At 47.8% G+C, this 14837-nt stretch overlaps 1 protein-coding gene across 1 annotated transcript in view; it reads right to left on the bottom strand.

Moving 5' to 3' along the window:
* The window catches only part of LOC309353250 (vasoactive intestinal polypeptide receptor-like), a 118217-nt gene extending 106285 nt beyond the window's left edge, over positions 1–11932 (bottom strand). Inside the window, exon 1 of the mRNA XM_081882576.1 lies at positions 11532–11932. Within this exon, the coding sequence (XP_081738702.1) occupies positions 11532–11597 (66 nt within the window). The 5' untranslated portion in view covers positions 11598–11932. The remainder of the gene's footprint in view (positions 1–11531) is intronic.
* Between the last annotated feature and the right edge of the window lie 2905 nt (positions 11933–14837).

Below are 14837 nucleotides of genomic sequence, written 5' to 3'. Positions count from 1 at the left end.
GAGGCACCCAGCAACGTGGAGCCTCCATGTGCAGAGACAGTCTACCTGCCAACACCAGCTGCTGGGAGGAAAACCAAAGGAGGTCTATCACCTTCAGCCTCTGCTTGAGAGTTTCCCAGAAGTATCTAGCCACCTGCTTCTCTACTGCGTGAAGCAGGATGCTGTGCTAAGATGGACAATTTGGTCTGATGGAGCAGGGCTCTTGCTATGTACAAGTCCCAGTTTACGTCGTCAGCTGCCTTTTTTCTTTACAAATAAATTCACTAGTCCTCCGGGGGGTTCATGCAATGCATTTCCACTGGCTCTTTCAGTCAGCTTTAGCTGGGATTCCTATATTGCAGAGGGTTGGACTGGATGACCGCTGGCGGTCCCTTACAACTCTACAGTTCTATGAAACATAAAATATCAATAGGAATGAGTGAATTGGTTTCTCATTTTTCCAATCTTAAATCCAGCTCTACACATTTCGACGTCAGTTTGTGGTTATTTTTTATTTCAAAGTCCTCAAAAAAATTAACCAGCATTTCAGTGCTAATCCCCAAACATGTAATGGTTTTTGTTCATCATTTTGTCTTTAGAATACACAGCTTTAGCAAAGCAATACCACCTAACATAACACATTTTTGTATGCTGTTTTCACTAATGTAATGCACACGGCATATGCAAACTGAAAATGTAAAAAATAAATAAAATAAATAAAAATCTAGCAAACATTTTAATCAAAGTCTGATTTAAAAGTTTTGACTCCTGTTGGGTTTTTTTTTGTATCGTATCCTCACAAACTGTTTAAGTGGTTAAGCAGTACATAGCTAGCTTAATTAAATAAGCAAACAAATTTTGCACACATTACTAGGCTCGAGAACTGAATTGGCAAAAGGCAAAGGATTTCAAAGGACGGGTCTGGTTCAGTTTGCAGATTGCAAATTTGGTAGATTTGCCTTTGTATTCAACCTGAACTGGTTTCCCTTATGCCACCTCTAAGCATCAGAGCCGGAATTCACAGCAAGCATCAGCACACATGAATTCTCCTTTTTTACAGCAGATTTGTAGCATCAGCTCAATGCTGATCGAGCCAGGAAAACTATTTTACAATAACTTTTCAGATGCCGTCCTTATAAATCTAAGGCGAGGGCTGGCAGCTCTAAGAAACCCCAGACCTTCTGTCAAAACTTCTTTCATTGGCCCATTTGTCTTTCAGACCAGGTGCTCAGAAGCCTTTGGCTTTTGGCCAAAAAGCCTGCTTATATAGAGCTCCAGTACAATGTAACTGTAACAACTTTCTAAAACTATCCAATCACTGAACGTCACTTTCGATCCCTTATTTGCATAACTATCAACAGTATCCCCCTGCTGGCCTAGGGTGAGAACTTCAGTACATAACACAATCACTGACTCTCAGCCTAACCTACCTCACAGGATTGTTGTGGCGATTAAGAGAAGAATCATTTGCTCCCCCTTGAGTTCCTTGCAGAAAAAGGAAAGATATAAACCCAGTAATAAATAAATAAACCACAGCTGAAATAAACCCTTCATTGCAGGGCTCAGACGGGTAAAGCTTCACCTGTTGAATACCAGTCTGTTTCGCTGCTATTCCCAGCACAGAACCTCTCCGAGGGGGGAAAAAAGCGGTATAGAAAAGAACGCCAGGGGAGAGTCTGAAGAAGAAGAAGAAGAAGAAGAAGAAGAGTTTGGATTTGATATCCCGCTTTATCACTACCCGAAGGAGTCTCAAAGCGGCTAACATTCTCCTTTCCCTTCCTCCCCCACAACAAACACTCTGTGAGGTGAGTGGGGCTGAGAGACTTCAGAGAAGTGTGACTGGCCCAAGGTCACCCAGCAGCTGCATGTGGAGGAGTGGGGAATCGAACCCAGTTCACCAGATTACGAGTCCACCACTCTAACCACTACACCACACTGGCTCTCACTGAAGAAACAAATTCTCCTCCTCACCCACGCCCTATAAATCTGGAGGAGAGTCGTTTCCCCCCCAACAATATGCATGCAGCCTAGTTTTCTGGCATGAATCATTTTGAGAGCTCTCCTTTTTTAAAAACAAAACAAAAAAATCACCGCCTCTGCTTGTGGGAGTTTTTGAGCGAAGGGTAGGTGTCTATCCCAGCAGAGATGATTTCACTTTCGTAGCAAGCAATGCTCATGCTCACAACGGCAGCATGCAAACGGTGGGCGGGGCGAGAGGCAAAGTGGGCGGAGCCGCATCACAGGGGGTCAGACTAGATGACCCTTGGGTCCCTCCAACTCTATGAGGCTATGATACCATGCAAATTTGGCCTTTGTACAGCAGTTTCCAGACAAGCTCCTCTCTGCCCTCCGTCCAGGCGAGCGAGGGGCATTATCAGAGTTCAGGGATGCTTTCTGGCTTTCCGATTCTAGAGAGCGGCAGGATTCGATTCCAAGCCCCACGCCACTAACCAACACTCTGCAGCAAACGGTGTGAATAGCAGGTGCAAAGGGAAGGGAAAGAGCACCACTCTCTGAGTGTTTGCAAGAGAAGAAAACAAACATACGAAGCGCTGGAATTAATAAACATCTCGCCTTCTTACATAATTTAGCCTGGCACAGCTTTCCGGAGAGGAAGAACAGAACAGCCTCTCCCCCAACTCAGAGCACTCCATGACACGAGGAATAAAAACATGAATGAGCATCCCTCTGAGCCAGTGGCGTAGCGTGGGTTGTCAGCACCCGGGGAAAGGCAAGTAATTTGCACCCCCTAACCCATGGATTTGCGCCCCCTAACCTGTGGATTTGCGCCCCCTAACCCTAACCCCCAGATGTTGTGCCCGGTGCGGCCGGTCCCCCTGCACCCCCCACGCTACGCCACTGCTCTGAGCATATACAGAGCGGTTTCTGTTGCCTAAGGAGCGACCACACCCCAACCTTGCCTAGTCTGGTGACTGGGGGCGGCCGCCGAGACCACATAACACCGGTCTTGAAAGACCTACATTGGCTCCTGGTACATTTCTGAGCACAATTCAAAGTGTTGGTGCTGACCTTGAAAGCCCTAAACAGCCTCGGCCCACTATACCTGAAGGAGCGTCTCCACCCCCATCATTCTGCCCGGACACTGAGGTCCAGTGCCAAGGGCCTTCTGGTGGTTCCCTCCCTGTGAGAAGCGAAGTTACAGGGAACCAGGCAGAGGGCCTTCTCGGTGGTGGCACCCGCCCGTGGAACGCCCTCCCACCAGATGTCAAAGAGATAAACAACTACCTGACATTTAGAAGACATCTGAAGGCAGCCCTGTTCAGGGAAGTTTTTAATGTGTGACATTTTAATGTATTTTTAATCTTTGCTGGGAGCCACCCAGAGTGGCTGGGGAGACCCAGCCAGATGGACAGGGTACAAATAATAAATTATTATTATTATTATTATTATTATTATTATTATTATCCAGGGAAATGAAAAACAACCTCAAACCGTGATGTGACCTTATAAATGTGTCAGCTGTAGGTTTTTTTTCGGGGGGGACGGGGACTGAGAAGGCTGATAAATAAGAGGATCAGAGCAGGCATGAGGGGAGAATCTAACCCACTCCTCCCCAGATTTAACCCCCTGCTTTGAATTTGGTATCACTGAAAGGAACAGTTGCTCCCACACCCAGTTTCAGCATATGGGTTTATCCTCACCAAAGATGGAAAGGGTTAAACCTCCACCTGCCCACCTGCCACAGTCCCCAAAATTATTAGGCACCCATTCAATCTGATTTTCTTTTTTTAAAAAAACACAAACCCCACAAACATCATGGCTACTTTGGCCCTAAGACTGTGGGGCTTTGTAGGGTTCAAGGCTATGAAGCGCTTGACACACAAATGTTATGAAAATTGGACTGTGGTCCTTTAATTGCCTGCATCAACCTTCCCCAAGCCGGTGTTGTCTAGTGGTTGTCAGGCTAGGACCTGGGTTCGAATCCTCACTCATCTGTGAAGCTCACTGGGGAACCTTGGGGTCTCAGCTCACAGGGTCGTTGCTGTGGGGATTCGGTGAGGAGGAGGAGAAGAACCATTTAAACCACCTTAAACCCCATGGAGAAAAAAGCTGGACTATAAATGCAATATATAAAGGAAGAAACCACTCATTCTGGGCTTCTCTGGATGCTGGTGGAGCCTGCCTTGCATAAAGAGGGGGAAAGATTCAGCAATGGAAGAATGTGTGCAGAGATGTCAAAGCGAGGAAGCCCGGTGATTCACGAGGCGCGTTCTCCCCAAGCTATGTATCCTAGCATTTTATCCTGCCTGGGTTTACATTCCTACAGAGAAGCATCACGTTCTCTCGGGAGACTGTTTCTTCAATGTGAGTTCTTGCCCTGCCAGGCACTTCTCCTGGCCCTAAAAATATTTCACCCTCCTCTCCCTGCTGCCCCGGCCCTGAGTTGCTTTCTGTTTCTCAGATCTCTTGCTGAAGGCAATTGCCTGTGACTTCATCTGTTGCCACAACAAGAGCTACGCCCTGCAGGAACCTCACCTCCAGGCTCTCGGACCAACATTTCCAGGGGTTAGCTGTAACCAACCAGCTAGTAGCGTCGTAGTTAGAAGCCCATTTTCAGTATCTAAGGTAAATAACAAGGACATATTGTGGGGGTCAGGGATGCGGGTGGCGCTGTGGGTTAAACCACAGAGCCTAGGACTTGCTGATCAGAAGGTTGGCGGTTCAAATCCCCACGACGGGGTGAGCTCCTGTTGCTCGGTCCTTGCTCCTGCCAACTTAGCAGTTTGAAAGCACGTCAAAGTTCAAGTAGATAAATAGGTACCGCTCCGGTGGGAAGGTAAACAGCGTTTCCGTGTGCTGCTCTGGTTCGCCAGAAGTGGCTTAGCCATGCTGGCCACCCGGAAGCTGTACGCCAGCTCCCTTGGCCAATAAAGCGAGATGAGTGCCGCAACCCCAGAGTCAGTCACGACTGGACCTAATGGTCAGGGGTCCCTTTACCTTTACCTATTGTGGGGGTTGCAGTGTTAAACTAAGAGCTCAGAAACCAGGTCCCTACTCAGCCGTAAAGCTCATGGCATGACCTTGGGCCAGTCAGTCTCTCTCTCTCTCTCAGCCTAACCTACCTCACAAGTTACAGATAGGTAGCCGTGTTGGTCTGCCATAGTCAAAACAAAAAAAATTCTTTCCAGTAGCACCTTAAAGACCAACTAAGTTAGTTCTTGGTATGAGCTTTCGTGTGCATGCACACTTCTTCAGATACACTTCTTCTTCAGATACACTTCAGATACACTTCTTCACAAGGTTGTTGTGGAGAATTAAAAGGCAATGGGGCGAGGATTTTTCCCAAGCCAACAGCACCTCCTGGTATGTTACTTTCTTTTCCTCCATTCACTTATATGGGAGAAACTAGATGTGCTCATTGAACTGGGGATCAAGCACCCCATTTTCCCCCAGTGGCCCTCGGGCTAAGGGGCAGGCTGCCCGCTCCATTCCATGAATTCCAGATTAAATCCTGCTTACCGTGTTCCTCATCCCATGGAACTGAATGGGAACCACTGAGAAAACCGGGCCATTTTCAGTTTGCACAACCCTGCCTTGTGTTCTGATTCCTTGGTCACAGTAAAGGTAAAGGGAACCCTGACCATTAGGTCCAGTCGTGGCCGACTCTGGGTTTGCGGCGCTCATCTCGCTTTATTGGCTGAGGGAGCCGGCGTCCAGCTTCTGGGTCATGTGGCCAGCATGACTAAGCCGCTTCTGGAGAACCAGAGCAGCGTACAGAAACGTCGTTTACCTTCCCGCCAGAGTGGTACCTATTTATCTACTTGCTCTTTGATGTGCTTTCGAACTGCTAGGTTGGCAGGAGCAGAGACCGAGCAACGGGAGCTCACCCAGTTGCAGGGATTCAAACCGCCGACCTTCTGATCAGCAAGTACTAGGCTCTGTGGTTTAACCCACAGCGCCACCTGCATCCCATTAGTGTGTGACAAAGGGGCAGAGCCCAGAAGCTGTTTCAAAACACACACACACAAACTACCAGTGAAAGCAGTATGAAAGTGACAGGTAGATGATGGATAGACCTTGAAAGGGAGGAAGAAAGATCTCCCAGGATGAGAGAATGGGAGAGGAAAGGAAAGCTGCAAAGTCAGAGCTGGGAGGGCCTGTCATTTTCTTTTTAAAAGGCACCTTTGGGTAGAGAAAAGATTCTGCATTTTTGCACTGTTCTTTGTATTTTAGACACCCGGCTGTCAATCTCCTCCTCCCTTGTTTTTTTTTTATGTCACTGATCTTACGAGAACTTGTCTTTTATTTGTATTTCCTACCAGAATTGAATTTATATAACTGGTTTGGGTTTTACGCTATGTTGTTATCTGTGTTCTATGTTGCAAATGCATTGTAACCAATTTCACAACATTGTAACGAAGTAGCAAAAGGAAGCAAACTCTCTCCCCCCCCACCCCACCCGCATACGACCAAAGGGAAGGGAAGTAAGGGATGTGATGCATGTGGGTATTGGGAATATATCAATGGTTACTCAAGTGCTTCCAGCTAAGAAATTAGAAGCTGACTTGGGAAACTGGCGTTTCAATAATGGCCGGGTGACTGAGGCTAAATTCACACATCCTTTGAAATCTCAAGGCTCAACCACCGTATGCCTGTTAATCTGCGCTAAATGGATGCAGTTGGATTCCTCTGAAAAGCACTGATTTTAATTCAAAACCATCCTGAGGGCATCAACAGGATGGAGTAGGCTTGCCATAGCAGGAGATGGCTTTTTTAAACATCGGTAGGACTGAATCTTTCGATACCCAATGGGCTTAGAAAAAGATCCCTCAATTTCAGGAAGGATTATTTTCTCGGTTTAATGGAAACCCCATGTTCAAGGGCAGTATACCACTGCATAATAGACGTCCAGGAAAAAACACAAGGAAGGGCTCATCCCTTTCATGCGCTGCCTGTGAGTATCCAGAAATAATCTGATTTGCCTCTGCACACTGAACTAGATGGTCTCTTGGTCGGATCCAGCAGTCAGAGCTCTGTTTGTGGCCCATTCATGCTGGCAAGTTACAGTTTTTAGGTGGTGGGATATGCACATGGGAACAGTCCCGGCAAATGACCCTGAGGAAATATGACTTGCAGAGAGAAGCTCCTTCGAGCTTTTTCTCATTTCGCAGAATTCTCAGTTTTAAGGAAGGCAAGGTGCCAAAATGTGTATTTGGCTCCTGAGAATAGCCATCAAAGGACCGTCTTTCTTTATAGACAAGGTGACAGCAAAGCTCAAACGAGAATTAGAAACACGCCTATTAACGGGCAAGTCCTACTGAACCCAAGTGGGGCTTAACTTCAGGGCCAAGGTGAGTAGGAAGGGACTAGAGGTGTGACAACATCAATCCCCTTTTTTGTTTGCCTTCTGCATGAACCCATTTCGCAGATGGGAGGACTGAGGCCAAGTGATGCATTAGTTACCCTCCCGCAGGGGTGGGGTTCAAATTCACCATCTCCCAGGTATACCAGGCATTCGAAGGGAGTATTGCAAAGAAGACATGTGGGCCACAGAATAAATGCAATTTCCTACAAGACGGAAAAGGCAGGAGAGATTCAGCTTGTCCCCTATCCCCACCCCCGGTCTCTTTAATCCTGATGTGCCATTATTCTCGGTTTTCACACTATGACTTTATCCGCTCTCATGTCCCGCTTCAGGGATAGACTGATGCTGTGGACTACAAATCCCATCATCGCTCTCGGATGGACATTGCAGTCCTTAATTGCGGACCTGGAGATCATCACCTGGGTTGCCCCTGCCCTTACGTGAACTAAATCTATGTCTGCGTTAACTGAAGTGATTGTCTATTCCTCCCTCAATTACCTGCAGTATAGAAGTTTAGCTTGTAAGCCCCTCTCCTTCCATTCTCTGCAGAGCTCCCTATACGCGGGTGACAGTATTATGAGAATAACATGCAATCTGTGACAGCCTGTACGTTCTGCAGCGCAAATGTATTTTGCAGCTGAACAGAGCGAGTGAAAAGGCATTAACTGTGGGAAATGGAAATGATTAATGTGAAGAGGGGTGTGTGGAAATGCAACTTGTAGCACAACCAGGTGATTACAGTCCAACAGGGTCTGTTTTAAAACCAACCCTGGAATAATATAGCAATGATCTATGATTAAAAAAACAACAACTGGGGGGAAACGAAACAGAACTTGGGGGACAAGCAAATTATTATAGGCAGAAACCAAAGTCCTGATGCACAAACTCCGTGAATGGAAGTCCACCCTTTTTGTTCAAGGTAAAGCAAAGGTAAAGGGACCCCTGACCATTAGGTCCAGTCATGACCGACTCTGGGGTTGTGCCGCTCATCTCGCTTTACTGGCCAAGGGAGCCGGCGTACAGCTTCCGGGTCATGTGGCCAGCATGACTAAGCCGCTTCTGGCGAACCAGAGCAGTGCACGGAAACACCGTTTACCTTCCTGCCAGAGCGGTACCTATTTATCTACTTGCACTTTGACGTGCTTTCAAACTGCTAGGTTGGCAGGAGCAAGGACTAAGCAACAGGAGTTCACCCCGTCGTGGGGATTCAAACTGCCGACCTTCTGATTGGCAAGTCCTAGTCTCTGTAGTTTAACCCACAGCGCCACCCGCGTAGCATTCTGAAAATTGATCACAAGCCAGCCAAACATTAGCCCTCCTATTGCCTTCCCAAAGAGAGAGAGAGAGAAGAATTAGACACTTGCTTAACTTTCTAGCTGAAATCATCAGGGCTCAGAAACGCTTAGCTATGGAGGGTCTGCTGCCTCTATTGGGGCTATTGATTCAACTTTGGATGAGATGTATGCTGGATTTTTACCCAGTGTAAGGCTTGTTGTCCCCTTCATGGATCACTGCAAGAAGATCAAACCTATCCATTCTTAAGGAAATCAGCCCTGAGTGCTCCCTGGAAGGACAGATCCTGAAGCTGTGGCTCCAAGACTTTGGCTACCTCATGAGAAGAGAAGACTCCCTGGAAAAAGACCGTGATGTTGGGAAAGATGGAGGGCACAAGGAGAAGGGGACGACAGAGGACGAGATGGTTGGACAGTGTTCTCGAAGCTACCAGCATGAGTTTGACCAAACTATGGGAGGCAGTGGAAGACAGGAGGGCCTGGCGTGCTCTGGTCCATGGGGTAACGAAGAGTCGGACAAGACTAAATGACTAAACAACAACAAAGGCTTGTTGTGGGGATGAAAGGGCAGTGATTCAGATCAATATTGTGGTGTGTGTGGAGGTGGAAGTTTGAATACCCACCTCAGGACCACTGAGAAACAGCCTCCCATCAACCTCTTTGTCAAGAGGTCCCATCACAAATCTCCTGATTTCATGTGTGGGTCTGATCCTTGGCTAAAGCACTTTGCCCCCACCAAATGAATCAACGAAAGGGGGAAATGGAAAGCTTTTGCTTTGCCCTGTGCTGAGGAAAACACCTGAAATTCTCCCCCCATAAACCCAAAATAAAAAGAATTAATTAAGTCCCTTGACATGAGCTGACTTTAAGCTCACCAAGGCTGATGCACTGGTCTCAATACCAGAACTAGATCACGCAGGAACAAATGAAAATGCTCTGAGCATGTGCAGAAAGCACCTGCCTCATCGCCTGTTTGTCAAGAAATTAAGCACTGATAAAGTTGGAAGATAAATACTGCCAAATGCTATTGATTAATTTCGGACCGTTTCTATGCTACTCAATATCTTTTTTTAAAAAAAACCTCTCAGGTGTGTAGAATAAAACCAAAGCATAGATATTACAAAATAAAAGCACTAGCACATTTGATATCTGTCTATACACACAGACATGCATTTGTGCATATATGAGAGACAGAGACCGGTGGCCACCGTAATAAATACATGGTTTTAGTGGTTAGCTGCATCCTTCCAACATTCAGAGTAAACTTGTCCAGATCACTGCTGGATGCTTTAAAAAACCAAGTTTGATATATGTGCGAGAGTGTGCATATTTTGTGCATGCGTGTATAAACACAAAGCGGAGCTTTTAAAGCATCAGACAGCCCTTTGGACAGACCTAGGAAACAGTCCATTCAAAACGTCACCCCCTGGAAGAGGTCCCAGTATGTTTACTGCGACTAGGTGCTTTGTGCCAGGCGCTGTACAATGTTTTGACCCAACAAAGCATCCATCCTTGTGGGCTTTTCTCCTGACACCCCAGTTTCCCCACTAAGCTACTCCAAATAGGGCAAGACTGAAAAGACGCAGCTCATTGGTAGCTTTGATTCATTCCCTGTTGTGGGATGGGAATGTCCCCTGTCTGAAACCTTCTAGAGAGCTGCTGCCAGCCAGTGTGGACGATACAGGCTTAGATGGACCAAATGTCTGACCCAAGCCAAGGCAAATTTCTATGTCCCTAATAGGGGAGAGGGGTGTAGCTCAGTAGCAGAGGAACTGCGTGCAGAAACTCCCATCTTCCATCTCCAGCTAGTGCTGGGATCATACCCCATCTGAAACCACCCACAGAGCTGCTGCCAGTCAGGGTAGGGAATACTGAATTTAAAACACTAGTGCTCTTCTAGGCTGCATCAGCAGAGGTCCAGTGTTCTGATCAAGGGAAGTCATAGGTAAAGGTAAAAGGACGCCTGACCATTAGGTCCAGTCGTGGCCGACTCTGGGGTTGTGGCGCTCATCTCGCTTTATTGGCCGAGGGAGCCGGTGGACAGCTTCTGGGTCATGTGGCCAGCATGACTAAGCCGCTTCTGGCGAACCAGAGCAGCGCATGGAAACACCGTTTACCTTCCCGCCGGAGTGGTACCTATTTATCTACTTGCACTTTGACATGCTTTCGAACTGCTAGGTTGGCAGGAGCAGGGACCGAGCAACAGGAGCTCACCCCGTCGCGGGGATTTGAACCTTCTGATCGGCAAGTCCTAGGCTCTGTGGTTTAACCCACTGAGCCACCGGCGTCCCTGCATCAACAGAAGTACAGTGTCCTGATCAAGGGAAGTCACAGTACCACTCTATTCTGCCTTCTTCAGACCACACCTGGAATACTGTGTCCAGTTCTGGGCGCCACAATTTAAGAAGGATGTTGACAAGCACGAATGTGTGCAAAGGAGGGCAACCAAGATGATCAAGGGTCTGGAAACCAAGCACGGATGTTTTCTCCTGCTCTGGAGGGTAGGACTGAAACCAATGGTTTTGAGCTACAAGAAAGGACTTTCCGACTAAACATCAGGAAGAACTTTCTGACAGTAGAAACTGTTCAATGGTGGAACAGACTCCCAGGACAGGTGATGGACTCTCCTTCCTTGGAGGTGTCTAAGCAGAGGTTGGATGGCCAGCTGTCATGGATGCTTTAGCTGAGATTCCCCCATTGCAGGGGGTTGGGCTAGATGACCCTTGGGAACCCACCCAGTTCTACAATTCTTCGATTTTATGAAATGGACCAACGGTCTGGCTCAGTAGAAAGCAGCTCCTTATCTTCCTAAGGTATGAAGGTGGTTAGAAATCAGAGACTTTCCCTTCTCCTGTTTAAGAATTTCCTATCTTGCCCTCCCCCTTACCGTCTTTGCAGAGAAAAAGGGGCATTGCAACGCTGTGCTCACTCACCTCGGAAATCACGCAGCCGAGGACGGTCACCCAAAACCACAGACGCGGTCTGGCTTTATACTCCATAGCGTGACGGTGCGGGGCAAGGATGATCCAACAATGCAAAATTGCTTCTTTCCTGCCGGATTTTCTCTTGGACAATGAAAATAATAATAACAACTACATTATTCTGCCCCGTGCGTTGCTTTTGCTCATTTTTTTAAAAAAACTCCTCTTCATGCAAGAGAAAGTGATCTCTGCATTTTGCAGAAGTTGAATTTTAAATAAGAAAAACCGTTTTTTAAAAATAAAAATCCACCAGCGTCCTCCTTTGATTGTTTTCGTGTTGCAGACTCTGGAAGGGACGAGGCTCCCTTTCGCAGAAGAGACGCAGACCCGGAGCGAGAAGCACCAGCCAGCGACAAGGCTCAAGTCAATGTGCGGCTCCCTCCGAGGCGCCGCGTGGAAGGGCTTCCTTTGGCTCCGCCCCGAGGGCGGGGCTTGAGGGAGGGAGGGGGCGGGGCTGGCGGGGAAAGCCAATGGGAAGAGGCTCGGCTTGGCTGGGTCCAGGTAGGGATCTGAGTTTGGATAGCTTAGCAGGCAGGAGAAGGAGGGATGGAGGAGGAAGGTAAGGAACGAAAGACGAAGGAGGAAGGAAGGAAGGAAGGAAGGAAGGAAGGAAGGAAGGAAGGAAGGAAGGAAGGAAGGAAGGAAGGAAGGAAGGAAGGAAAGAAAAAAAGAAAAGAGGGAAAGAGTTTTCTCTTGCTGTTCTCAGGGTGGTTTCCCGTCGAACCCTTTCATCAGGAGCTCTGGGAACTGTAGCACTTGGCACCCTTTCACGAACTATAACTCTCAGGATTGTCATTGGGAGAAAAGCAATGACAAACCTAGACAGCATCTTAAAAAGCAGAGACATCACCTTGCCAACAAAGTGTATAGTTAAAGCTATGGTTTTCCCAGTAGTGATGGATGGAAGTGAGAGCTGGACCATAAAGAAGGCTGATTGCCGAAGAATGGATGCTTTTGAATTATGGTGCTGGAGGAGACTCTTGAGAGTCCCATGGACTGCAAGAAGATCAAACCTCTCTATTCTGAGTGCTCACTGGAAGGACAGGTCCTGAAACTGAGGCTCCAGTACTTTGGCCACCTCATGAGAAGAGAAGACTCCCTGGAAAAGACCCTGATGTTGGGAAAGATTGAGGGCACAAGGAGAAGGGGACGACAGAGGATGAGATGGTTGGACAGTGTTCTCAAAGCTACTAGCATGAGTTTGACCACACTGCGGGAGGCAGTGGAAGACAGTGCCTGGCGTGCTCTGGTCGAGGGGGTCACGAAGAGTCGGACACGACTAAACGACTAAACAACAACAACTCCTCTCAGGATGCTCTGGGAAGAAAACCAAAACTGTCACAAATTGTGGTATGGCGGTGCTTTAAATGCATAGAGCAGACGGGGCCATGGGCGTAGCCAAGTTGGGGTGCAGGGGGCAGCTGCCCGTCCCAAATCAATAAAAATCAACACAAATCTGGGGTTCTGCCCCTCCCTACAAAAGCCTGCCCCGCCCCCCAAAAATCCTGGCTACTCCTATGGTTGGGGCGAAGGCAGTGTTGGCCAGAGAGTCAGTTAAGAGTCTCTACGGACTGAGCTATCTCTGTGCCATGGAGCCTGCAAAGCCTAGAAAAATAAAACTACAGTGGTACTTCAGGTTATAGACGCTTCAGGTTGCAGATGCTTCAGGTTATGGACTCCACTACCCAGAAATAGTACCTCAGGTTAAGAACTCTGCTTCAGGATGAGAACAGAAATAGCGTGGCACCATCGCGGCAGCAATGGGAGGCCCCATTAACTAAAGTGGTGCTTCAGGTTAAGAACAGTTTCAGGTTAAGAACGGACCTCCGGAACGAATTACGTTTTTAACCCGAGGTACCACTGTAGTTTGCAAAGGGATGGTGATGGCTGTTTTGGGGGGAGCAAGGATTTCATCCATGCTATACAGGAATTCTGTCTATTGTGATTGGCAGCTGGATTTTTAATTTTTTTTTATGCAGAGGTTTCTCTAGTCACCCACCTGATACTGAGGAGCAGTGCTTGAAAGCTCAATGGGTTGCTGACCTGTCCTCAGGAACGATGGGATTGGAGGAAGGCATTGGGACGCGGGTGGCGCTGTGGGTTAAACCACAGAGCCTAGGACATGCTGATCAGAAAGTCGGCGGTTTGAATCCCCACGATGGGTTTGAGCTCCCGTTGTTCGGTCCCAGCTCCTGCCAACCTAGCAGTTCGGAAGCACGTCAAAGTGCAAGTAGATAAATAGGTACCACTCCGGCGGGAAGGTAAACGGCATTTCCGTGTGCTGCTCTGGTTCACCAGAAGCGGCTTAGACATGCTGGCCACATGACCCGGAAGCTGTCTGCGGACAAACGCCGGCTTCCTCGGCCAATAAAGCGAGATGAGCACCACAACCCCAGAGTCGGTCACGACTGGATCTAATGGTCAGGGGTCCCTTTACCTTTACCTTTATCAGCAAGCAAGACAGCATGCCCATGTCTAGGGCAGCCTTCCCCAACTCGGTGCCCTCCCAGTGTTTCAGACCACAACTCCAGCCAGCCAGCGCTGTCAAAAGCTGACAGTGTTAGATGCGCCTCGCATCCTCTGCGGCTAGGGATTAATAGAGGTCTTTCAGCAGCCTGAGACGACAGGCGACTTGACAAGTGCATTAACAAGGCAGGTCCCCTCTAACCACAAAGCACAGAAGGAAATTCTGCTCTTAGCCAAACAGAGGCAGAGCTCAGTGATGACAAACTGAGAGAATGTAGTGACAACATGGAACAATATATAACCACTGAATTGTCATCTTGATGCTGTTGATCAAAGCGTAGGAGACAGTCTTTCTTTCTTTCTTTCTTTCTTTCTTTCTTTCTTTCTTTCTTTCTTTCTTTCTTTCTTTCTCCTTCTCTCCAGGGCTTTTCCCCCGCCCAGCCAGAACTCACTGGAACTCAGTTGTGGGCGCCATTGCCTGGTGGAACGCTCTGTCTCATGAGACCAGGGCCCTGCGGGATCTGATTTCTTTCTGCAGGGCCTGTAAGACAGAGTTGTTCCTCCTGGCCTTTGGCTTAGAATCAATTTGATTCCCTCCCCCTCTTTCTTTTTTCCTTTCTCCTCCTGTGAAGAGGCTGCGTCTTAATGTTTTAATGTTGCATTTTAATCTTGTTTTTTAATCAACTTGTTTTTCTTATTGGTTGTTAGCCGCCCTCAGCCCGGGCTTGGCTGGGGAGGACGGGGTATAAATAAATATTATTATTATTGTTAAGTTGTGGGTGAACATATCAG

This window comes from Podarcis melisellensis (assembly GCF_964234715.1).
Source record: "Podarcis melisellensis genome assembly, chromosome: 12".
In the NCBI taxonomy this organism is placed as follows: domain Eukaryota; kingdom Metazoa; phylum Chordata; class Lepidosauria; order Squamata; family Lacertidae; genus Podarcis; species Podarcis melisellensis.
This window is presented reverse-complemented; position numbering and strand designations above follow the sequence as displayed.